The sequence below is a fragment of the Pomacea canaliculata genome, linkage group LG3 (assembly GCF_003073045.1).
Source record: "Pomacea canaliculata isolate SZHN2017 linkage group LG3, ASM307304v1, whole genome shotgun sequence".
NCBI classification, from domain to species: Eukaryota; Metazoa; Mollusca; class Gastropoda; order Architaenioglossa; family Ampullariidae; genus Pomacea; species Pomacea canaliculata.
In genome coordinates, this window is record NC_037592.1 from 34,013,413 (window position 1) to 34,039,130 (window position 25,718).

The 25,718-nt window shown below is 42.6% G+C and overlaps 1 protein-coding gene across 1 annotated transcript; it reads right to left on the minus strand.

Moving 5' to 3' along the window:
- Nucleotides 1–757: 757 nt before the first annotated feature.
- On the minus strand, nt 758–25,718 carry LOC112559017 (homeobox protein Hox-B3a-like). Its single transcript, XM_025229834.1, is given in 5 exon segments — nt 758–3,270; nt 19,331–19,485; nt 19,487–20,116; nt 24,398–24,500; nt 25,178–25,718. Coding segments are annotated over 3 exon segments (1,275 nt in total). The 5' UTR covers nt 20,104–20,116; nt 24,398–24,500; nt 25,178–25,718; the 3' UTR covers nt 758–2,767.

The window sequence follows — 25,718 nt, forward strand, 5'->3', positions numbered from 1 at the left end:
CAATAAAGAGGGACAGACTGTACAGGAGCGGAGTGGATGTCCGCTGATAAGCAAGGTTGTGCTTTGGACAAGTGTCGCGCCAGAACAAACGTATTTGAAACTGTTTACATCAGCATACATCACAGCTCACTTACTACATCCCCCCTCATACATCATGGCTATCTTTGCAACCCCACAATTCAAGCATCAGCATTTGTCATGATTCTCTTTGTTACCACACTCCCTCTTACATAAGAAACATCTCGGTTAATTTGCATACGCCTTCCCCTCATTTTTGTGTGGTGTGATTAACGTGGAGTGTCGGAGGCTGACAGAGTTTATTTAGCTTCGAGATACCGTCCTGGTTGAAAGATAACTTTATCTTCAGTTACTGTGATCAAACAGATCATTTTATGTCATTGTATTTTTTTTACTTACATTTTTTTTCGATTTTATTTACCTTTCGTGCTGTGGATGTAGAGTACTTGTACAACATACAAACAAACATATCAATCTTGTGATAATAAAATATGCAATAATGTTGATTACCCGCTATTTATTGATTATCTTTCGTCATTTTTTTTCTTTTTTTTCTGGCCACTGACGTATGTGCTAAAAGCCAGTGTTAATAAAATGATTTGTTCTACTTATCGCCGTCTGTTTGATTATTCGCTCGGATGGCATGCAGATGATTCGCTGGTTGCATCAAAATGGCGCTGGTCCGACTATCCGCATTATGTGCTTGACTAATGTTGTTTACGCTGTGTCTAGAAACGTGGGTGTTGCAACGGTTTTGGTGTGTGTGTGTTACCAAGCATCGGCAATGCGGTGAGCGATGTTTTTTTTTTTTCTTTCTTTAGCATAATTTGTCCCCAGTTCAGCCCCAGATCCCACCCACCCTTGCCAGTGATTATGTGCTCGGAGTTCTCTGGAACAGTCAGCAAAACTCTCCACCCTCCACACACACATATGTCTGACTCCCTGATCACTTCACATCCAGTCACAAGAAATCACTGCAAGGGTGATAGTCCCTGGTAATCTGACCCTTCTGTTTCGGATGTTGGTAGTCTACCTCTCGCGCTTATTAAATATCTGACTAAACTGGAATTTCAGAGTAAAATGCACATTTTGTTTACAATCAGAATTTATAGAAAACCATAAAAGAAAATGTAGCAACAGCTCAGTTTGATTAGCGTTGGTCAGGTAAAAAAACTGGCATGCACGAAGAAAAAATAAAAGGATGAGGTTTGTCTCTGGCGCTAATGTTGGAACTTTGTGATCACGTGCGAGAAAGAGAGAGAGAGAGAGCAAACACTTGAAATTTGTGAAAACATGAGATTGTGTAAATAATGTGTTGACTGCTTCGCCACCCATTTACAAACGCACGTGCGAGTGTGTGGGCAGAGTAGTAGGGGTTCTTAATTTTTGTGCAGTTGTGGCTTCTTGCTGTAGTTATCACACACTGTACAGATTTCATGCACATTAGCCCTCACTGGTTTGTGAAATTTATTCTACGGTGAATCTGCTACAGCTGTGTGCGAATGCAGAAAAATATATTTCGCTAATTAGGACATTGTACATTGCAGACTATCTGGGAACAGAATCCTTCCTTGACACACACATACACACGTACAGACATGTTTTCACATAAATCGTGGAAAAGAAAGGAAGATAATTCTAGAATCTAGAACGATAAAATAATTTTCTCTCTTCAAGTTTACAAATGTTCAAAGGGAAGGATACTGCCACCACACATGACACGAAATGGTCTTTATTTACCTTAGACCAAATAGATGTTTTGATGACAAGTTCACAGGTAAGTAAAAAAGTCGCTAGGTGTCACAGGTCACAAAGTCGCTAAGTTTCAGCAAAGGTCGCACGGAGCACTAACCTCGCGTTACGAGCGACCCTCGCTACACCGAGCGACACCTGCAAACTCAGCATCTTACCTGCTGCACATCGCCATCTGGGATACTTGTCCTGCACGCACTTTTCTCAAACATTACAGGTCTGAAGGCAAAGTTCACTCACATCTAAAGAACTGTCTGTGTCTCTCCGTCATGCTCCTTGCTGCTCGCCGGTCTATTTGATGGTTGATGTGTCTTCATCAGGGAGATGCGTCAGTGGTGGTTGTTAGGACAACAAGAGCTTGCGCCATTGCTCCACATTTTTTACCCAAGGCTTCAATTTTTTAAAGTATGCATCCATGGGAGTTAGTCTTCGCAGGACTGTGATGGTCACCTACAAGACACATCAGTCGCTAAAACTCATGAACAAAAACAAAAATAGAGAGTTGATGTGGTGTCTGTTGAGGAATGTAATGTATACAACCTTGTAATGTCTTGTGATGTCACGAACACACATTACTGGTAGATCCATTGTAAGCACATGGCGAGTACAGATGTGATAGTGTCCACGGCCATCAGGCGGTGTCATGTTTTAACACGTGTCACAATACCAGCAACGTGTCTTTACAGTGTCAATATGTTTTGTTTATGTGTCAGTTGACGTGGTCAGTTTGTGTCTTGTCACAGTGCCAACACCTGTCTTGTTACATTGGCAGCGAGTGTCATGACACCTTGTTTCAGTCTCGGTTTCGCGAGTCACCCAATCGAGGACTCTCTCCTACACACGGGAACACGAGCACATACACCCACACCCATCCTCATCCACCTACCCACGTGACACCTGACGCGGGTGGAATCCTTTCGACGTTCCCCCTCCCACCACCACACTAACTCCACCTCTCCCTCTCCTCACATCTCAGCTTGACGAACTCAGGCCGAGATCACGTGGACTGCAACCGCTTGAGATCAAAGTTCTTCTCGTCTTTCTCCTCCTCCTGGACGACCCGCACGCGCTTCAGCAGCCCGTTCTCCACGCCCTCCGAGTCCCTGCACCGCTTCTCGGCCTTGACCCGCGCGCCACCCTCTGCGCATGCGCTGTGGTTGTTGTCGTCGTCGTCGTCATCGTGGTCATCGTCGTCGCGATCCTTGCGGGGACTGGCGGCCGGGCTGGCGGGTGGCGACGACGACGAGGAGGTGGTGGAGGAGGTGGCCGGAAGGGGTCGCGGGCGTCGCTTGGCCTCGTCTTTCTTCCACTTCATGCGGCGGTTCTGGAACCAGATCTTGATGTGGCGCTCCGTCAGGTTCAGCATGGCGGCCAGCTCGATGCGGCGCGGGCGAGAGATGTACTTGTTGAAGTGGAACTCCTTCTCCAGCTCCAGCAGCTGGCCGCGCGTGTACGCCGTGCGCGTGCGCTTGTTTTCGTCCTCCAGCGAGAACTGGGCACCTGCAGACAAGATGGCAGATGGTGTCAGATAATTAACGAACCTTGTTTTACCGACAGGGAATTGAAATGTTTTCATTCTTCCTCCAACCACGGGAGGAAGTCATTCTTTCTCCAACCACGGGAGGAAGAAGAGGAGGAGGTGGTGATAGTGGTGGTGGTGGTGTGTGTGCACGAGTAAGAAAGAAAGAGGGATAAGTGACCTAAAATAACTATCACTCACTCACACATATACGTTTTTGTTTTCTCTGTCCATCAAGGATTGTTATCAGTCACAACTTAACCTGTTATTGGTAAAAATTCTGAGTGGTTAAGCCAAGTGTATGTTATCCTGCAGTATTGATAAAACTTCTTGGAGATTAAGATACCCGTATGTTATCCTGCAGTACTGGTAACAAATCTGGGTGGTTATGCCAACTGTTCGTTATCCGTTAGTATTGATAAAAATCCTGCTGGAGTGGGGAGAGAAATATTGTTTTACCCCAAGCCATCTACCAAGGCTACATGATGGCGAGACAGCCAGCCCTGGATACAAATCCTGTCATTTGCATGTTGAAATAATATATTATAATGTTTTCCCCAAGTTTATCACATAATTTATCTTTATGTACAACGTTTCTGTGGTACAGATTCAACTGTTCCTTGCTTTGAAAAGTGTTCATTTTCGATTTCTCTCCACGTGGACTAATAGTCAACCGAGAAGCGAACGTGTCTCGCCTCACGCGCCACCCAGAGAAAGTCTAACAACACTAAACACCACTTGTGTTCCTTTCCTCGGCACTCAGGACACTACACAATAATCCAGCCACTTGCCTTCTCAACTGTAATTACCACGGACCGTTGTACCCCAATTCTAGACAAGCTTTTCAAACAGTTATGATTAGTCTCCCTTGGCGAGGCGGAGGAGAACGGAGGGGAGGCGATCAACTCAGATGCTCAGCTGCGTGCGTCCGTTGACCAGAAGTATCCAGGGTCCAGGCCAGCCTTGATCTGCCCAGGATGTGCCGACACTAAATAACGGGGCTATCACGAAGGAAGATAATGTGTCCGGTAGAATACAAACAGTTTCATTATCAGACCTTCGCTCAGCGGCGAGTCTGTCAACAGACTGTCGCCATAGGAGGCGCCTTTTGTTGACACTTGACTCCTACCCTCCTCTCGATCCTCAGCTGTCGTTTAACAAATTAAAGGCACGATAAACCGAATTTGAATCCGAGTAAGTAAACAATATAAATTGATTGAATCCAGGTCGCCGATGCTGTTTTCTTTAGGTAAAGAGCATTTATTTGTTACCACAAACCTGTGTCGTGTGAGTGAGTTAACAAATCGAAGTCAGAGATGAATGAACTACTTACAAGAAATGTAGTAAATATCATGTGTCACGTGTTGCTTTATTTCAAATGATGTATGTATATGGTTTTCTTAAGAGCTAACAATCGACTTAACTGACGGATGCTGTATAATATATATGCATGAACATAAATTTTGATGAACGAAGTCGACGATGTATAGTTCACATTTCTATTTCCTGTGAAAGAGTGAACCGTAAAATGCCTTAGGTGAAGTGAGTTTGGTGAATTGTGATCACAGCAACAGGATTTTAACTTTAGTCTTTAGTCCCGTGTGAGTGTCTTGAACACGTGGTCCTGTGATGGACACCGACAGGAGTGGGACACGAGGTTCCTTTGTCGCCGCCTGGTGGCTTGTCCTCGCGTTCTGACTCAGCGGAGCATGGTCGTCGTCTCTGTGAGGTTCACCTCTTGATGCTGGGAAGTCCACCGGGGGGTCAATAGTCAACGACGGGCAAACAATAACCACATATGCTGCCGGCCGCACCATGGCAATCTTCCGAACACGGGGGTCTGACCCCGGCAACCCGACCCACCATCTCCCCTTCCTCCACGGTACCCTATGTTTAAATGTTTATCCTCCCATTGGTGGTCAGTGCCACGTGTCTTTGTAGTAGCCTCTCCTTTGGGAAGCCCAGCCTCATCGTATCCTAAAGTAAATCCTAATAGACGATCGGAGCAAACTTGTCATTTTAAAACGTTTGGAAACACCAAACTCTTTTATTTCGGCGCAATTTCAGAATGAGTATAAAATATTCTTTAACTTGTAAAACTGATTAATTTGATCTAAGCTGGAGGTAATAATAATAATCATCCTCATCCTCCTCATCATCATCATCGTAGATAATTTTCAACTACACCCACTCGCTCTTCGATTTGTTTGCAGGAAATACAAATTTCGAACTCTTTTTTCCCTTTTTTCTCCACGATCTGTACCGATTTTGAGTGCAGTCGCCCGGTCCACCCTCGGCGGTTTGCAAAGTAAATGACTTCCGGTCCTGTGACACCCGCCTGATCACTTTGTCGCTGTTGTTGTTGCCATAGTTACACTCTCCAGCGGTCAGAGGGTGTCTGTGGTCAAGACCTGAAGGGGAACATCTTCCCGAGGTATGAATTAATTACATTGTGGTCATCTAATCAGAGAGGGGCGGGGCGCTTCTCTATAATTGTCCTGTTTGGGCCTCCCTCCCAAATACGTGTTGCAGGACCGAGATTAGCGTTGATGATGATGATAGGTGGGAGGTGTCCAGCTACTAGGGCAAATTACGGGGAGGGGGTGTCCGCAGGCTTGCGCATGCGCAAGGAGTGTTAACTGGTGGACCTTCCTGTCGTGTGATTAACCTCCCTTGCAAAACGTTGCTGCACCAATCAAAAATGCCGGCGGCGGAGGGAGATGAGACTCCTGGTCGACTGACCAAGCGGATATCACGATGGTGAGATTTTCTTTAAATATAAGACCAGTTTAGAGGTTCTAGAACTTTCCAAACATTCACTTACTGTGCTTACATGTATTTCAGACACAGCCAACGAAATGGCAAAGAAATTTTCGATTTTTGAAAAATTCGGTTGTTACGCAGGAGTAAGATTGCTACCAAGCATCTTAAATATTGTTGCTAGTCAAGGCAGTATTTTTTTTAACCAGAGAACATTTTTCCTGTCATTTCTATAATATGTATTCTAAGAGGGAGATTTTAAGAGCAAGGTATAATGTGTTCCAAAATCAAACCGAAAGTTATTTTTAGACTGGATACAACTGCACAAAAAGACGTGTGCATTTTTCTTGTCATTATTTTCTACTGTTTAAACGAATGAAATAAAACGATTTTAACCAGTTCTAAGTTTAAAAAATGAAGAGAAATTGGTTAATCAGGGCAATTTTCAACAGGTGTGACATGCTTTTGACGACGACGACGACGACGATGATGATGATGATTTCTAAAACGCCTTTTCCCACCATCACGACGGGCTGGAAAGTCTTTATATAATGATAATACTAACAACAACAATAATATTAATAATAATAATATTAATAATAACACCAACAACTAAGGGCGCAAGGTTGTGAGTTCTGGAAACGAGGAAGTATGATTGATGACGAAGTAGTCAAGAAAATCCAGGGAGGCACAGTGAATGGTATGAAGGTGTAAGAAAAGCACACAAGCAACACAAGACGATGTCGATTCAGTGATAACAAAGAAATAAAAATATGTAAAAATTAAGAAAAAACATCCCCTCCCCCAAAAAAAAAAGATCGCGTAAAGAAGTTTACAGAAATAACCTAAATATTTCTCGAAGATTTACTCAGATATAACGACTTACAACTCACATCCATTAATCATTCATCGATTAAATAAATAAAAAACGAAACAAAACTGGAAGAACATTAAGCAACACACTCTTTGCTAAAAGTTCCTTGCTAAATTAATGATAATTCACTTCAAAACACCTACTCAGTATCTGAAAATAAGCTTTCAACAGCAAATGTAGAAATGGACAGCAAAGAATGTTCTCGGCTTAAGTCAGTAAAGATTGTTTTGACGGGAGTAACAACATGTATCGGTGTGATTTGTTAAAATAGTTTTTACCAGTAAAAATCACTCATGGCTGCAGCATGCTGTTTGTGAACTCTGAACTCTACACAAAAACTAAATCTTTGATGCTTTTCTTGATCATAATCTGGGGAGTAACACAAAAGATGGAGTAGAAATATTTGCTTTAGAAACAATTTCTCTTGGTTTAGTTTTATTTATAAATCGAGACAGTATAATTCTAAGAATTGCTTGAATCTGTGTTAAAATGCAAAAGAAATTTGGCGCATTACAGTTAAGACTTTAAAAAAAAAAGACTGATGTTATCAAACTTAAACGTTGAAATATTTGTTATAAAAGTAGGATACAACAATCAAAACAAGTGTTGAGACAGCAAAGCTTTTCTACATTTATCAGACATGTTTAAAGAAAGCAATAAGCCGTGTTTCTTTTAGGATCGCAAGGGTTGTACACGAGTAATTTTAGTTTTTATGAGACACTGAGTGTAAAACTGTCGAACAGACTCCAAACATCTTTACTTGAAGGCACTGTAGTTCTCGAGACAGAGCACGGGACCAATACTTTCCTGTGGTTGAATATAAAATATTTTTCAAAAACCTAGTTAGAAAATCTGTTAACAAAAATTTAGTCTCTTATATTAATGACATTCAAAAAAAAAAAAAAAAAAGACCAGTAATAATTTATCCTGCTGACAAAACGTCTGTTTTATTATCATGTTTTTAAATATCAATTTTCCGGATGGTCTTCAGACTGAAACTCCGGTCATCTGACAACGACGCTAAATCATGCATATCAAAAACAAACTATAGTTCTATAGAAAGTCAGTGATGTACATTACTGAGTGGTTATAGTAGTTACATAGAATTTTCACCACTCTAAGTCGATTCAACGAAATTTTGGGGAAGTTTAAAACCATGGGACAATCATGCTCATGGTTCTCCAAGAGTAAATAAAAACAAAAGTTAAGCGATGATAAAGATACATTTTTACAGTCTGCTTGTTTTTAAACGAGTATGTGTATACACGAACTTGTATTACTGGACTGCTGGCAGACGATTTTTTTTTCCAGTCAACTACTAAAACGAGGCAAGTGTGTACAAAGCTTCCGGTTTAGTCACAGTCTTTGTTCAGGCTCGCCGAGACTAACAGCGGAGAACTTCGCAAGAGGCTAAGCGTTGGTCTCGGCAGACAGACCGCACTCCACCTGTACAAGTCCATGGTGTACGCACGAGAGTGCCAGAGAAGCGGGGAGATAACGCTAGCTTATGATTCAGGAAAAGAGAGTGATCTCCCAAGCTGCAGTGTCACGCCTCCTGCACTCGACAGTCCAACAACAAAGTGGTGAGTGCAGTTCAGCGACGGCTGGCTCTTTATCTCCGCCAGACAGCGCCACCGTCTGCTTGTGTCTGCTTTATGGAATCCCCCGCACTTAGGCGAGTTGTCAAACGGCCCATAGATTAGCGCTAATACCCGCCAATAAATCTCACACCCGCTTTTTGAGGCCTGGCGAGGAAATCTTCACCCAGAGACGTCACTGCCCGGGGATTACCGCGCTCTTCAGCTTGGCGCAGGTTTACAAGCGACCAAAATTAATCAGGTGCAGTTTTTTTTTTAATTTCTGGAGTTCCAATGTAAGTTTGAGAGGATACTTCCTGCAAAAAACTGTGATAGCACGCAGTTAGCAAAGTTAATCTCTGTCAGTGCAAATACTTTCAGCGGTGGGTCAGTGAAGGTGTAGAAGCGTTTCTGACAAGGTGCGAAGCCTCTTTCTGATTTTATGATTTTTAGTTTATAATGCTAGTTCAAGATTTGAAAAAAATAATAAAAATTTCTAGATTAAAAAAAAATAATAATTATCAACCAAAGTGTTCCCAAAAAGAATTTTCAGGCAAAACAACAGTCTGCGCCATAGTATTAATTACTTTTTGAAGCTTGTGGCAACGAGTAGATTGTTAATATTGGGGTTTAATCAACAGTCAGACCAAATACTCCACACATCTACCTAAACTTGCATTCATTGCAGCTTTGATTTGAGGTGATAGATGGGAAAGCACTTCAGTTTTCACGAGTTTAAAACGTGACTAGAGAGTAGAAAGGTGAAGTAAATGACTGGCTTTCCAATTCTTAGGACTGAGCGTTGCGAAGGGCCTCACAGCTCTTCAAGAAACAACATTGACAACTTTTTGCACGCAGGAGGAGAGATTAAAATGGGAATGATATCGGAATGAAAAAAAAAAAAAAAAAAAAAATAAGGAGTAGACCTTCAGCATTTTATGAACTTACAAACAGCATCAAAGCGAGTGATGCAGTTTACCTGACAATGTCCATCTTTTATCTTTCTCTCATTTTAGCAACAAGACTTGATTCTGGAGATTGGTGATGTTTGAGAGTTGTAGATTATTTGATGAATAAAAAAAAAAAGAAATAAAAAAAACAAAAACAAAAATCCATTTTGTGAAGTCAAAAGAATAAAGTCCTATTTCTGGCCAGACGTGACCTGGGTAGCGATGCGAGTTTTGTGGCTGATTGGGTGTCTACCCGGGGTGGAGGGTGCATGGACAGGTTCCAGCAGCAACCTAGCTGCCGGCAGAAAGTGAAATCCCGGCCCATTGTCGGCAGCGCAAACTCCTCGATAACCCGGGGTATCCGCTGTCACTCTCACGCGCGCGCGCTTCCGCAGTGGTGTGCCCTTGCTTGGAAACCGCGCTGGGTGTTACCAATAAAACACCACCCGCTGTCAGCCCCTTGTTTTACTGGCTCACCGCCCAGTCCGCATGAAGTGTTTTCATTCTGCATCATCCACCCAATTCATTCTTTAAAGAACCCTAGCTCACTTTTTTGGCCTCATTTAGGTCTCCCAACTGGCGACCTGTCCATCCGGTGATGGTCAACCACCACTTTGTCTTGTTTGCCCCGCGAGTGTCATCCCGAACTTCAAATTCGTCATTAATTTGTACAACAAGGGTTTAGTAATTTTGAAGGAAATGGAAGTGTTGGGGGTTGTCATTGAATTTACAACCTGATGACCAGACTGCCGCTCTGAAACAAGGTACATTTTAAAGAACCAGAATTTTGGATGATTTCTGGCATAATTATCTAGAGAAGTTTGCAATTATGAAAGCTGGATGCAGTGTTACAGAAATACACAACGACAGAATAGTTTTCTAAAAGCTTTCTTGCAAAACATCTTTCAAACAGTACACTTTTCTGCAGCATCCACAAATAATTGTGAGAAAAAAAAGAAAGAAGACATCGTTAACCTCCCCCTAAAATACCCCGCAAGCACACTTGCTAGACCAAGTTCACTGCGAGTACATTGTCTGGCGAGCAGGCGTAATGAAAACGCGCCAGGCTGCGGTGAATATTTATCGTGACAGCGTCTGAACCAATCAAAGTGTCGTCAATAACATGGCGACCGACCAGCGGACTCACGGAGCAGATTTGCAGATTAGGCAACTGAATGGCCGCCTGCTAGGACCTCTTGCCCACCGCTCGCCTGACAGTCAGCAGCTCAGTGGTTGTGAAAGGAATCTGAAAGCAGCTGATTTCCCTGCAACGGTCGCTCCCTCACAACCACAATTCGCAAAAAAAAAAAAAAAAAATGTACATACAGTCTGCATACAGAAGTCATTTTAACAATTCATCTCGACCTACCCATTTCAAGATGGATGAATGACTGGTTGATATCATTATTTGTTGTTTCCTGGGTAGATGAGTAGCTGGTTTGTTGTTATTGTTGTTTTGAGTAAGTGATTTATTGTGATACTCTTGTAGCTTTTGTTATTGGTGAGGATAAATATTTTGTTATTGTTATAGTTCTTTCTTTATTATCTTTAAAAAAAATGTCGTGTCTTTATGTTTTTTGTTATGTAGGTGCAGATTAAGGAAGTCTCACGAAGGAAAAAAAAAGGAAAAAATATTTTTATCTTGAAGAGGATGTAGGCGATCAGAATGAACCAACATGGGGGAACAGTCTCCATTCCATATCTCGCCAACCCGCCGCTCGTTACATGTAGCAAAATGAATTATCCGTTATACACACACACCACCACCACCACCACCATCACCACCTCCCCAAAGCAAAGATCACACACGTTCCTTCTATCGCCTCCTTCGCTTCTCGCCACAACTTTTTGTATACCGGGTAGTGCGAGATAGCGAATGAAAACTGCACTTAACAGGTATGACACTGGGTAAACCAAAGAATAAACAACAACATAGTAAATAAAATTAGTCTGGAGCAAAGATTTGATACAAAAAAAGACTTTCTGGTCTGACAAGATGAGTCGCTGTTCTCGCCAGCTCGGCTCCCCCTCTGGCTCCCGGTGCACCGTGTAGCGGGACTCGTGACTCGCCGCAGTCCAGGTGCGGAGTTCGTTTCTTAGCTACAAGCCGTCTTGGCAGATCAAAAGAAAGAGAAAAGCAAGATGTCGGGTGACAGGGCGGTGAATGTACATGTGTTTGCCTTGCACGCTTCCGCCGCTTATCAGGACTCGACCCCGGCGTGCCGTAGGGGAGCGCGCGCAGCTGGGGAAACCTCCCTCGGCCAGACACGCCAATGGTCGTGTTGCTTGTCCGCTTGGGAAAACCATTCCTCTGAAGAAAATGATCAGACGATCAGAGAGAGAGAAAGAAACCCGACTTTGAATGATTGGAAACATTGCTGCCCATGACTTGATCCTCTATGTACCCGATGTCTGTACACATCGCATCCTCCTTCTTTCGTTCTTCAAGGACTAACGAGGTGCAATTTTTTTATTCCAATGATCGGGTAAAGCTCAGAGCGAGATATCATTTCCTCGAATCTGGTAGAGAACACGGCTTCTATACAAGAGACATGTCTGATGATGTCGCCATGAAAAAAAGAGGCCAAACCGTGAAGTCACGTGGGCATGCAGGTACTAATAATGAACACAGGGTACCAGCCCTCCCATTGACAACCTAGAGTCCTAGACATATCCACATACCTACTTGACCACTGCTTTCTGGTCATGGGATGCTTGTAAGTATGTATCTCGAGAACGGAAGGGGATTTCCCTGGGATGAGGGAAAGAGCATCTTTTCGCTGAGCTTTGTCGTACATCAGTGTTGTACCATGACTTCATCTGTGAAGATATCCTTTTATACTTCCACCCAGTCCAATCAGTCTTTGGCCGAGTGGACATACCAATCTTCCCTCCCTACTCACAGAACGCTACTCAGACACAATACTCAAACTCGATTCGACTCGATACTCAAAGTCGACTCAGATACGATACTCTAATCGACTCAAACACTGTCAACCTATCCGTTTTCTTCTCCACTTGCCTACTTCCCCCATCACCCTGGGTACATTTTCGTGTTTTTATGGGATAGGGTCACCATCAGCGACCTTCTCTTTTCATCTTTCTGCTCGATTCGCTGGATTCTCTTTGCCAGCCACGCCTTCGCTTGCCTCAGTCTCTTGTCCAGCCACTCCTCGCAGGAATTCGGGTTGAGGTTGTCGTATTTGCGGCTGTGTTGGACACTTTCTCTAAGCCGGTCCTATTCAATGTTTGCCAAACAGTAGATTTATTTGGCGGTTAAAAAGGCTTTTCGTGGGCCGATGCACAGTTGAGCGAGCTGGATGTTCGCGCACATAGCAATCATCTAAAGCGATAATAATAATAATAATAATATAATAATAATAATAATAATAATAATAATAATAATAATAATAATAATAATAATAATAATAATACACCAGATTCAAGCCCAATGGGGAAGCCCATGGAGCTTAACAATAATAATAAAAGCTGTAATCAAGCAAATGCTTCTATTCACCCACTATTCCAATCATAGAGCGGGTCACCTGGGTGCGAATTATTTTTCTGCTCAGAGGTCAGTCTACCCAATGCTTCCTTGAGAAATCATAATGAGTTTACAAACCGAAAGGAAGCAGTTCAAATCCACCAATGTAATACTTTCGACAAAAGCTCAACTTGTCCTCATTGTGCTAATAGTTTAGCTGACAGCTAGGCACCCAGTTAGCATTCAGCTAGTGCGACTGGATTCGGGTGGCGAAATTTAACCACTCTTCGAAGAGTTTCGTAGTCGGACATCTTACATAATTCACGGGGTTAGCCAGAAAGTCGTACTTTCATCAGGATGTGTCCGATTGAAGTCCGGATAAATATTGACAGATTGAACAAAATGTCTACATGACAGTTATATTTAAAAAAAACATTTTGCCTTTTAGAAGGAACGTCAGATCGTCAGATTCTGGGTGGCCGATATCTGAGGGTGGTCCACTGAAAATGTTTGCTGTCCACGAACGGAGTATGTCACGAGAATGAAGGAAATTATTAATTTTTGTCAAACAAGTGTTTTTCCTTAAATAGATGATCTCTAGATGTCTTACACACAAACAAACAAAGATGGGGTGGGACGGACAATACATAGACACGTGATGTTACCATCACGAATGTACGCATGTAACACGTGTCAGTCATGTGACCATTTCACCGTCTCCACTTCCACCACCTGATCAGCCTACATGGAACTCCTCCGATTTTTTTTTTTTTTTTTTAGCGCTCTCATTTTCCCTTCTTCCTCCCTTCCTCTGCTGGTCGTCAGCGCGAGCGTCAGTGGTCGCGAGGCAATGGCGGCATGATTAGGCCGCGCGACTTAGCTGCTGACGCGGTGTTGACGCTGCTGACGCTCGGTGTTGACGCTGGGATTAAGGGGTAGATAAATCACGGTCGGAACGCCAGCGTGTCGGGGGAGAGAGAGAAGCCTCGTCCCTCCATCGGACCCTCAGACAAGTTGTATCCGTGGAGATGCTCGTCGTGGGATCGTAACTCCGGGCCCGGGGCTTACACCGGAGGAAGAGAAGGTGTGGAACCTGCTTAAGGGCTGTCATCTTTAGACGAAGATTTAAAGAACGGTTATCGCCCGTTTGTTTTAGTGATAATTGTGACATCGGTCCCTTAAATTGGAGCTGGAAGTGGGAGCCATAGACTATTCCGTAAACAGCTATTCACTTCTGACTGAAATAAAAATATAGACATCATCACAATTATTTTTTGTCTGTGTTTCGTGTGCCCCTCCCAGCCTTCACCTCCTCCTACCGTTTGTCATTCTTCTCAAACTTTAGCTGTTTCACTCGTCATTAATTATTCCAAACTGAAAGTGTGTGTATTTTTGTATTTGTACATTAGTCTGCATTTTCTTTTTAAAGATATGGAGTAACTGTTAACATATAGCATTTACATCTATACAAAAATATTTAAATGGAAACATATATAAAAAAATTTATTATTTTATTGCACATTAAAATAAAAAAAAATCGTTTTTCCTCCTACCTTTATTGAGAACATAATCATACATGATAATTATTTTCGTAAACTCCATTTTTGAGTTGTACAAGCATTTTGTGTCTGTATTGATTTGTTTACGGATGTAGACAGATGATGATGGATACAAATATTCTTTTTTCTGGCAGGTGAGAGAAGTAGTTGGCTAAAGCCGTGTAACAGCGACAGAGAGAAATAAAAATTCTACCTCCACCGTCAACCACACTAAAACACAAATAATACAATAAAATAAAAAATAATAATAATAATAAAAAGGTTTATGTTCAAGAAGTGAACACTTTTCACTGTCGTCGCCAAGTTTAATTCATTTTCCTCTTCATTCTAATCAGTGTGAAAGGTGAGTCACCGATGAGGTTGGCGGTGTGTTTGCTCTCGACATGAACAAGACAGGTGAGTGGCTGAGTGGTGTTCACGCACCTCTAACCGTTATTTACACTCCGTCCTGGCAGCCACAGACAACTCTAGCGCCAGGTCCTGGCGGCGGCAATACCCCGGTTATTTATGCCCTGACATGTTTACCCGCTCACTACCACCAGGGTAATCAGGTCCTTAAGAAACGAAAGAAAGAGTTGGCTGCTGCTTAGACGCTGGTGACAAGGGTCGTGGCAGGGAGAGATTTAGGATGTGACGAATGTCAGACGCTGAACAGGCGTCAAGAAAGACAGACAAGGAGAGAGAGAGAAGGAAGAATGGGTAAAACTAAGATAAATAAATAAATGGATGGACGGACGGAGGTGGGTTGGGAGGAATGAAAAAAGGAATTAAGAGTGAAAGAGATGGACAGACAGAGTGTGGGTTAGGGAGGAATGAAAAAGGAATTAAGAATGAAAGAGAAGAAATGAAATAATGAAAGGAAGACGATTGCAGAATTGAACACGAACTAACGACGATTATGGGATACAACTGAGAAAGATATCTAAAGTTTATATATATATATCAGAGTAGAGGGATCAATCGATGTGGGTTCGAAGGAGAAGTGACAGAAAGAAAGAAAATTCAATAATAGAGCAAATAGTTTTTTAAAAAGTTCTGTTAATTAAGGTAGATAAATGAAAAAAAAAAATTCGAGTTTTTTTGGTGAAAAATGTCATCAGGTGTCCTTACGGGTGGGTCAGAGTTACGAGTTCCGATGAAGATAATAACGATGATTACGAGGATGATGACTAATGTTGGTGCTGGATGGTGGTGGTGGTGTGATATATTGTTGATACACGGGTTTAGGAATTCCCGAGGTTGAGCGAGGGAGGATGTCTCGCAAGTGTCTCGTGTTATTGCCATCGACTGGGGGAGAGACGGAGCGAGGCGGGAGGAGCAGGCGAAGACACGGCCGCCAAAGAAACCGGGGTGAGGGTGGTTGTGGGGTGGGTCACGGGAAATTTAATTAAAGACCTGATGATTGTGACACTCATTGGTGGACATTTATCAGGCGCAGAGACGTGTGTTCCTTGCTCGTGGGGCGCCCTCTAGCGGCCTGGGAGGGAATCGATGAGGAGATAATCGGAGAGCCTGAGTTGACAGAAGAGTTTGCTCCATCCACCCACCCATCCTGCTCGTTTTTCTCTTGAAAATTACCGACCAAGTGAAAGAAACCAGTTTTGGGGATTTTTTGGTATGTTCGTGCTTTTTTTTTTTTTTTTTGGTTTTTGTTTGGTTTTTGTTTTTGTTATTGTTTGTGTTTTTGATTTTTGTAATTTGAGTAGAAAAAAAAAAACAACGAGAAATGTTCTTACGGATTCCGTCAAGTGATTTGATATTGAAATCAGAAAACGCCTGTAAGAAACAAACGTCTGGTTGTTCTGTTGATGTACTTGTTAATGATTTATTCGAATTTTTCTCATGGAGACTATCATCGTAAAATGCATTTCAAAATTGCAGGTACAGCTTCCTACCTAAGCCACTGACGGCTCCATTACAAACAGAGAGACTTGTGGACAACAGAAGGTTCCAGACACAACAGAAAGCTGCAGTAAAATCAGAAGACAGCCTCGGTACATTGTGTGTGAGATGCCGGCCCTTCACTCATCACCTGGTTATCTTCTAATTCATTTCTTTTTGTAGAAGACTTTACTAAAAGATAGTGTAGGATCATAGTTGATAGTTCACTGTCAGTCACGTGACACCATATCTGTCTTGCCATGATGTAGCCCTAATTGCTGACACGGGATTAAAGACAAAGAGGCATCAGGCTCTGAGTGTACAAATTGCTAGCCGTTGCCCACAACGTTGAAAGGAAATTCTTGGAAAACAAACATGTTCAGGCAATCTATTGTCCAGGACTAACAGGTCACGTGAGATATTTACCAAACTTACAAAAGGAGAAAAATTAACTTAGTGGTCAGCCAAAGCTCTGAAGTTCAAAAGTTTCCACATCGTGTTTCATTTAATGGGGCATTTCATTATTGTTCTTTGTTTATTTCTTAATTTGGATTGCTGGGTGGCTGTGGTTAGACAGTTGTGTGGTTGTTTTGATAACTGCTCTTTGCTATTTATTAGTAAACTTTGAAGTATTGGATTTTATAAAATGTGCTTTATGATAATTTATATTTCTATTACTCAAATTTAATTTAGGCTTGTGCAAGAATAGAAATTAGTACTCAGCTACGTAGTAGTAAAGAATAATAGATTGTTAATATAATGTAAACAAATAATATTTTTTTGCTGTAATAAATAGCAGGAACAGAAAAAGTCGGACATAAATCCCAATCCCCCCCCCCTCACTCACAAACACAAGGAGAGAGAGAGCTCTGTACTAAACTGAAAACAATTCTAGGAATATTTTTTTGCTACAGATGACACAGGCTGTAAAAATCTGTTGTTTGAAGGGGAAATGTCTAACCGCAAAGTTTATGGAGTTTGTTGATTCTTGTCAATTTAATCTTTAAAAGCCAGGCAACAACATCCTCGTCAAACACTGAAGGACAAATAAAACAGCAGAGCATCACACAGTGTTTTATCACAGCAGTGTCCAGTGTTTTTATCAGGGGTAGACCATGCACCCTGTTAGCACAGACATGCTGTGGGTCCACAGTTTCCTAGAATCTCGTGTCAAAACTGAGAAACATGTGGCAAACTGGGTCTTAATGAGCCTGACTAGAGAGACTCCCCGCGGTCACTGATTCCATCCATCAATCATGGTTATTCATCTAGTCTACAACATTGTTTAGCATTTTTTTGGGTGAGATGGGGTGGGACAGAGAGCAGGCAGGCTGCTGATGGAGACACACAAACGTGGACAGGGAAGCAGGCAGAAAAAACTAAAAACAAAAACCAAACAAAAAAACTGTTGGTTGGACAGGGAGCAAATGAGAGAGAAAGTGTTTGTTTGTGTGATAGAGAGTGAAAGTCTGACAGAATGTATGATGCTTCCTGCCATCGTAGTAGTGAATATTCTGTTAATAATTTAATATTTATTAGTGGGAAATAAATACATAAATGAAATAAATATGTTAAAATAATATTTATTAAACACTTACAAATATATTAAGTACAAAAAAATGTTAATAAATGTTTCATATGGATTTTACTAAACGTTTCTATCACTTTAGCTGACAATATCTCTGTTGTCTGAATTATTAGGTTAGCTCATATTGTTGATGACATGACAATGTGTGTATATATAATTAAACACCTTATGACACGGTATCTTCAGAGATTATCTTACTTTTATTATAAACTATTATCATTCATCTCATAAGAATAAAAATCCTGCTTTTATACAAGTATTTTTTTTTCATTTTGTATTTTCATTTAATCATTTAATTTTCTTTATAAAAAATTGTGACAAGAAAATTTGGTGGTAAAATTAGCTGTATATAAAAACAAGAATATTACTAACAATAAAAATTCTAATATGTAGGAATGTTCCTGTATGCCATCATATGTTAACAAAGGAAGGGTGTATATATAAAACATTTACAAACTACACTGTACGCTCCGTTGTTTAAGTATACAGCAAATGACGGTTACACAAGCAGCGGTTTAGCGATTTGTTTGTTTTCTGAAGGAGAGATGGCTGATAATATAGTTTACAGCCAGATCATTTTATACATCATGTATATAGATATATATTCAAACAAGCTGCACGGCGAGAATTTGTCAAGCAGTTCCATTTGAACTCAAAGACAAAATCAGACAAAATTAATGCATTCTGGTGGTTAAATAAACAGAAACTCAGAATTTTCTTCTTTCTCTTTCTCTCGCTCATCTCGTTTTCTGCGAACTTTCTCTCACATCCAAACATTTTGCACCTTGTTCCTCCCCCTAACCCCACCACCAAAATTTTTTTTATATATTTTGTCTGTAGGAAAATTTCTAAGAACTCGTTCAGCGACTTTTCATTAAGAAAATAGTTTTTCATAAATCATCCACAAGAACTAATTAAAAAAACACGGCATTGCTGAGAAAAACATTATTTCGAGGTTCGGGGCAGGTGCCCAGTGGAGAGCCAGTGATGTCTGGCTTTGTGTAGGGTGCTTTGTGTAGGGGCAGTGATGTTTGTGTAGGGGCAGTGATGGTTTGTGTAGGGGCAGTGATGGTTTGTGTAGGGGCAGTGATGGTTTGTGTAGGGGCAGTGATGCTGTGTGTAGGGTCAATGAGGGCTGGAGTGGTGTCAGTGGTAGAGTCTAAGTGATACATGGGGTACACGGGGTAGCATCAGGACAGGGTTTATCTCAGAATACAGATGGTCAATCATCGGAAGCTGGAGTAATATATTTTTTTACACGTTTTACCGTTTTAAAAGTCACAAGATGGACGAGGCAGAAAGAAAAATCATTCACTTAAAACAAAGCCATAGGTAAACCAAACTGAACAACAATAAACATTGATTTACCTGGCCACTGCGCCTTCCACTGATGAGCATGCGACTTCGTGGTCTTCATCCAGGGAAACTGCAGCGCCTGTTGCTGATGCTGCCCACCCCCGTGATCCTGGGTGCTGGCCGACTGGGGCCCCACGACACCCAGGGTGGGCAGCTGGTTGCCCAGGGGCTGCGAGTGGGCAGGCGGAGGCTGCACTCCCACGGGTGGAGGCGAGGAGGGCGAGGAGGAGGATGCGGAGGAGTTCAGTCCGGTCTCGCCGCCCAGGAGAGCCACGTGCGGCATGCTTGCGTTCTGCACATGCGCGGGGACCGGACTCAGCAACTGTCCGCTGCTGACCAACAATCCGTGTCTGTGGCTGGGCGGACAAGCGGGAGCCGCCCACCTGCTGCGGATGCGGTTGCGGTTGTTGCTGTTGTTGCTGCTGTTGCTGCAGAGAGCCGCTTCCGTGTGGGTGCGCCAGGTGCTGGTGGTGCAGGTGGGAGTGGGTCAGGGTGTACCCGTCCGCCGGTGACCCGTCACCTGGCGACATGACCCCGGTGTCCACCCCGACCCCAACCCCCTGCGGCTGCCCCATGGTGACGTGTTCGACCACGGACATGGGCTGACCCCCAAACATCATGGGCGCGGAGTTGCGGGCGTAGTAGCAGGCGGGGGGTTGTGACGTGTACGCGGCGTTGGCCGTTACTGTACCCACTCCCCCCGCCCCTGACCCGTACCCTCCACCTTCCCGCCCGTACAGGGCAGCCTGCGGGTGGGCGTAGAACGACGTGGCCTGAGCATCCATCACTGGCGGCACTCTGTAGACAGGAGACACAGGTTTGAGAAATATATTTTTTAAATTTTTAATTTGTTCTAATTTGTCTTATCCACGAACCGACAGATCAAGTAATTCTGGACACGGACTGGTGAGGTTTGAAGTCCACAGTTAAAAATTAGTCAAGCAAACATTACGCAAGGAGCGAGCTGTTGGTTATGCAGCTTTCAAGAACAATATCAACAGTATCAAACAGTAACTGCAACCGCGCTTGATGAGACAAGCAACCTCTTTGGGAAGGTAGGTGGAGGGAGGGAGTCAATAACCAGGAATATTAACAAAAGAAAATGTTGACTGCGGTTTAAATGAATGAAACAGTTTCAATCGCGAACTCTGACCTCTCGACATGATACTTCTTCTTCTGTCCAGCATGACGAGGGACAGTCCTACAAACACGTGATTTCAAAAAAAGCCGAGGTTTCTTATAATTGTCGAACAAAGTCATTAGAAAAGCTCACAAAAATATTTGGATGACTAGTTTGGGTGCAAAGAGAAAAAAAAAAGCCTTCTTCAGAACAAAAGCAAAAACACTTTCGTAAACAAGAACAACAACAAAAAGGTTGATACCTCATTGCTATATCTGGAGCACACAAGACAAACCCTTCAAAAAAGCGAGAAAAGTAGTTTTTCTGTCATTCAGTAACTTTGGGATGAAATGTGTAAACCTTCTTGTCATGTGTCTGGAATGTAGAGCTTACTTACCTGTGTCCACCTGTTGTTGACGAGAAAATATCAACACTGGGACTACACACCTGGACTACATTAGTTCCCAGTCATCGTGATGGACTCTCAACACCAACACACCACTGGAACCAACAACAATCAATCTTTGGTTACGACTCTTGATGTAAGTCTCAGTTCACCTGAGTTCACCGCCACAATAATTTGAAGTTAACTACACATCCGTGCGCCGGTTCTTTCTTTCTCTCTATCTCTCTCTCTATCCTGACTTGCCCGGGCTGCGAGCTGTTCAATTATGGCTGACCAAATCTCTGGCTGCCAATTGTAGCCACGGCAGGCCGGTATGGTGTATTGGCTGGCCAGAAATTAATCATCAACCCCCTCCTTCTCCTTGTCGGAACTTTCCGACACCAGACGGCCGCCGCTGCTCCCGCGGGCGCCTGGGAGGTTCTGGAGACCGTTGTGGAGGAGGAGAAGGGGATCGGACCGTCGCTTGTGGTGGTTGGTGGTGGAGATGGTGGTGGTGGTGTTGTGGTTGTGTGATGGTGGTGGTGGTAGTGGAGGTGGTGGTAGTGGTCGTGAGGGTAGTGGTGGTTGTTGTAGTGGTGGTGGTGGTCGAGGCTGAGGAAGCAAGCCGGAGCAAGCAAGATACAATCGAACACTTGCTGGAGTTGCAAAAGGCCTTTCAGGGTGTGTCCTGCTCGAAAGGTCAGCCAGAGAATTTGTTTCCGAACTGGAGTTCGGAGGGTCTTGTGTCAGCGGCGGTGACGGGTCAGGTCGAGGCAACTTTATCGTTAAATAAAAAAGAAAGTTGGTGGAGAGAGGAAAAAGGTTTTAAAAACATGTTTAACTGTGGTTCGTAGCTACTTGACAGTCAAGAGAGGTGAACAAGTGCGAAGCATGTGGGACTGTGACCGGCTTGTTTATTCTTGCCGGGGTGATAATATTGTTCTCTCGAGTCTGTAAAAAATGTTTTGAGTTTTCACTATTTTATTTCCATTTGTTGTGGACATAATCTCTCTACTAAGTGGTATTACATTATTTTCTACAAATCAAGACGATCGTGAATTAGGTTCAATATTCTGCGACTTTTTTGTCTACAAGAATTATTCTGCACGCCTATTCCAGCAAACGACAGTATATATATACACACACATGTGACCAAAGAGCAACAATAAATAGACGTGGGAGCAAATAAAAAGGATAAAACAAGGGGGAGGGGCTGATATAAGAGCACATCTTTTAAAAGTGACAAATACAAACAAGCTCGTGTGAATACCCTGAGACACTGGAGGAATTTATTTGTTTAAACAATCAATATAGCATTTAAATTTTTTTTTAAAAAGAAAAAACGCGTGAAATTATCGGTTTAATTAAAATCCACAAAAAAGAATACAAGAAGGATAAAAAAAAAATAAACAAAAAATTAGAGGATACAAGACTATGAAATCCGCTAGTATGAAAAACATCGATGTTGAAGATGCTCCTTCAAACTACAAAAAAAACGAGGATGATTTTTTTTTCTTTTTTGTGAAGAGAAAAAATATTGTGAAAAATGTTTAGCTTCTGTACATCGTCCTCGCCTTCATCAACCGATGGCACGCACGAGCCCTGTAAGAGCGCGCGCTGATCCGACAAGCGAACACACTCCCACCAGCCGACACACACACCGAGGTCCGAGCTGTGGCGTCGCTCAGTCTGCACAGACCGACAGGAATGAAAACTCCAAACAACGGTTACCTGGCGGATTTCGCTCAACAAATCTCGAGACAAACTGGGGTAAGGGTACTCAGGATAGGTAGGTCTCGGATGTGCACGTGCTGTAACCCAATGTCAGGCGAAAAAAAAAAAGTTGCAAGACTTGGGGCAGGGTAGCGACGGGTGGATGGAGGTTTAGCGAGGAGGAGTTTACGGGGGAGAGGGAGGGAAGAAATCGGGGGAGCTGCATGCGAACTTAACAGGTAGGGCTTTGGTGGGATTGAGACAAGCAAATAAATATTGAAGTTCAGCGATAAGGCTTGCTGGCAGTTCAATACACAGTTTGACAGGATACAAAGAACTTTACCGTTGCTATTTGACTCATTATCGATTGCTTTAAAAAATATCAGTGTTGCAGATTGAGTGGTTGACAGACCCACCCACCACAGCTTGCACCGCAGTCGGCACTCACCCACTGCCCGACAACTACAACCGTGACAGAGATGACTGGACTTCAGTCTTAAAGGAAACAAAAAATCCCCAAGAATACAGCAAAGGAGACAAAATAAATAAAGTTGGAAAAAGAAAGAAAGAAAAAAGGAGAGAAACGAGGACAGAAAAATATTGAAAAATGGACACAAAAAGGAAGGAATAAAGAAATAAATACAATAATGTTGACTGTAATCGGTGTTCTCTGTCGCCTTCATGTTTACACAAACATTGATTTCGTAAGAGATTTCTCTTATCTATAAGAGGTTAAACAATGAATGAATAAACGAATTAATGAATATATGTGGTGGATGAATAAAAGATGTCGCGATTTATTTAGTTTTACTCGTTGTTCATCTCAGAAGCAGTTGTAAAGAAAGTGAATTACATGTTGTGTTGGTGTCCGAAATACAAACAGCTACGACAGCTGAAAAATGGTGCAAGCATCCTTCTCAGTTTCATTTATCCATTTTATTTGCAAGTAACTGTGTAAAATTAATTCAATTAATTCCTACTTTCTCTATAAAGCTCGACCATTCAGGGAGAACAAATGATTTGTTGATTACTGGCAATTGTTAATAACAAATTAATGTATGTTGTAACGGTATTTATGTATTATTTAAGTGCACTTTATTTATTTTGTACTTGATTCCTCCACCCACTCTCCCAACATCGGCTATGAGCACGAGCCTACCGAATAAAAAATATTGTCATTGTCTTTGTCATTGTCATTGTCATCTCAGAAGCATAAGATAGCCCAGAGAAAGGGAAAGAAAGGAAAAAAAAAAGAAGAAATAAAATGAAAACTAATAATCCATCTCTAATGTAAAGCAGCAAAACTTAGAGGTGACTTGTGTGAGCTTTTATACTCAAGCAACTGTTAAAAGAAAGCATAAAATAACACGGAAAAATAATTAGTAAAAAGTAAAATGAAGTAAAATAATTCTCTCCCTCTCCGACCCACCAAAGTAATATCTCACACAGACGCAGTGATTATATATATTTATAATAATTCCGAACAGATCATAATGCCATGGGGTTCAGGCAACAAGTCTTATCTTATAATATCAAAATTAAATATTAAAATAACAAATCTTACAAATAATCTTCGCCAGATGCAAGAAAGACGAAATTAGAAATGTTTGGTACAAAGAGCCCAGTACAGAAACCCAGCTAATGAAACTGAAAAAAAAAGCTACGTTGAACCATGTATAGAGGTGGGTGGGGTGGGCAGAAGGGAAATAGGAAAAAAAAAGGGAAAAAAAGAGAAACACCAAAGAAATTAAACAAGCAAACAGCAATGTAAGAAATTCAAATTATACACCACAATGTAATTATTAAAAAAACAACAACAAACAAACAAGCAAACTGAAAGCAAAGAAAAAAATTAACTCACCCCAAAAAATTAAATATTCCTTGCAGCAAGGCAGTATTCTTCACATGATGAACAGAGAACCCTTTTCAGAGTGAACTGTGAGCGATTCCTTGGTGGTGTTCTGCTGCAATCAGAAACAGTTACCGCACCTTCTGTAGACGGCGCTGTGTCGCCTCCCTCCACCCACACATACTCACACACACACACACACTCACTCACACTCACGCTCACTCGCTCACCCATTCATACGCACTCATACTCACACACTCAAATACTCACATACACTCATACACACATACACATATTCACACACACACACAGGTTGCCACTACACCTAAACACACGCACACGTAGAGTTTGAGGTTGTGCCCCCTACCCCTCACCCCTCACCCTACACCCCACCGATACCCACACCCCAGCCCCTCAAGGCACAAACCACCCTCGCCAGCGCACCACGAGACACTCACGGGGTGGGGAGCACGCACTCGTAGCGAAGGGGATACCCGCAGTCACACTGACGACCGCGGAAACACCCGAGAACTTGCCTGCTCCTCCAGGCAGCGCCATTGTTCCTTATCAGGATTATCTGGATTATCTGGATTAGTGGCAGCAACACTAACAGTCCTGCTGATATCGTGCACACACTTTCCACACTGTAGGTGCTCTTTGCCATCGGCACCTCACATTTCCTACAGTCTTTATTATTATTATTATTATTATTATTATTATTATTATTATTATTAAATCCACAGACGTCAAACGTATCTGTCAACCTGTATTTTGACTTATCTCTTGCCTCACCTGTATGTCATTATCCAACACCTGGCTGTTGTGTGACAGGTACCGTTGTTTCTCCTCTGACCGCCGCAGTCTGTCTGTCCACGAGTTGTTCTCAAGTACACCAAGCTTCCTGACACTGCTACATTCTTTGCTCTCGCCAGTCTCCAGTGAGAGCGATCCAAGTTTCATTCAGGTGCCCAGACTGCATCCGAGGTTTTTGTGTGTGTAAAATCCTGTACGAAGTGCAAATCGTGAGCTCGCTGTAGTTCCGTGCCTGTCGAGGGTTGATTTATCTTTGCAACGAGGTTTGCAGCGCCAAGGTCCAGCATGCACCACACGGACACATAACCGGAGAGAAAACTGCCAAACTTCAAAGAAACTTCCTTTGGAATGTTCTCTCCTTAAAACCACCACTTAAAATAACAGATACTCCAAAGCGGGTACACAGCGCTGCCCTCACCTGGCCACCCGTTGCCGGTCGGCAGACCTGCTGCTTTGCTTCTTGCCGGCAGCCTCCCCACCGGCAGCTCGGAGGTGTCCCCACTGCCAAGACAAGTCGAGC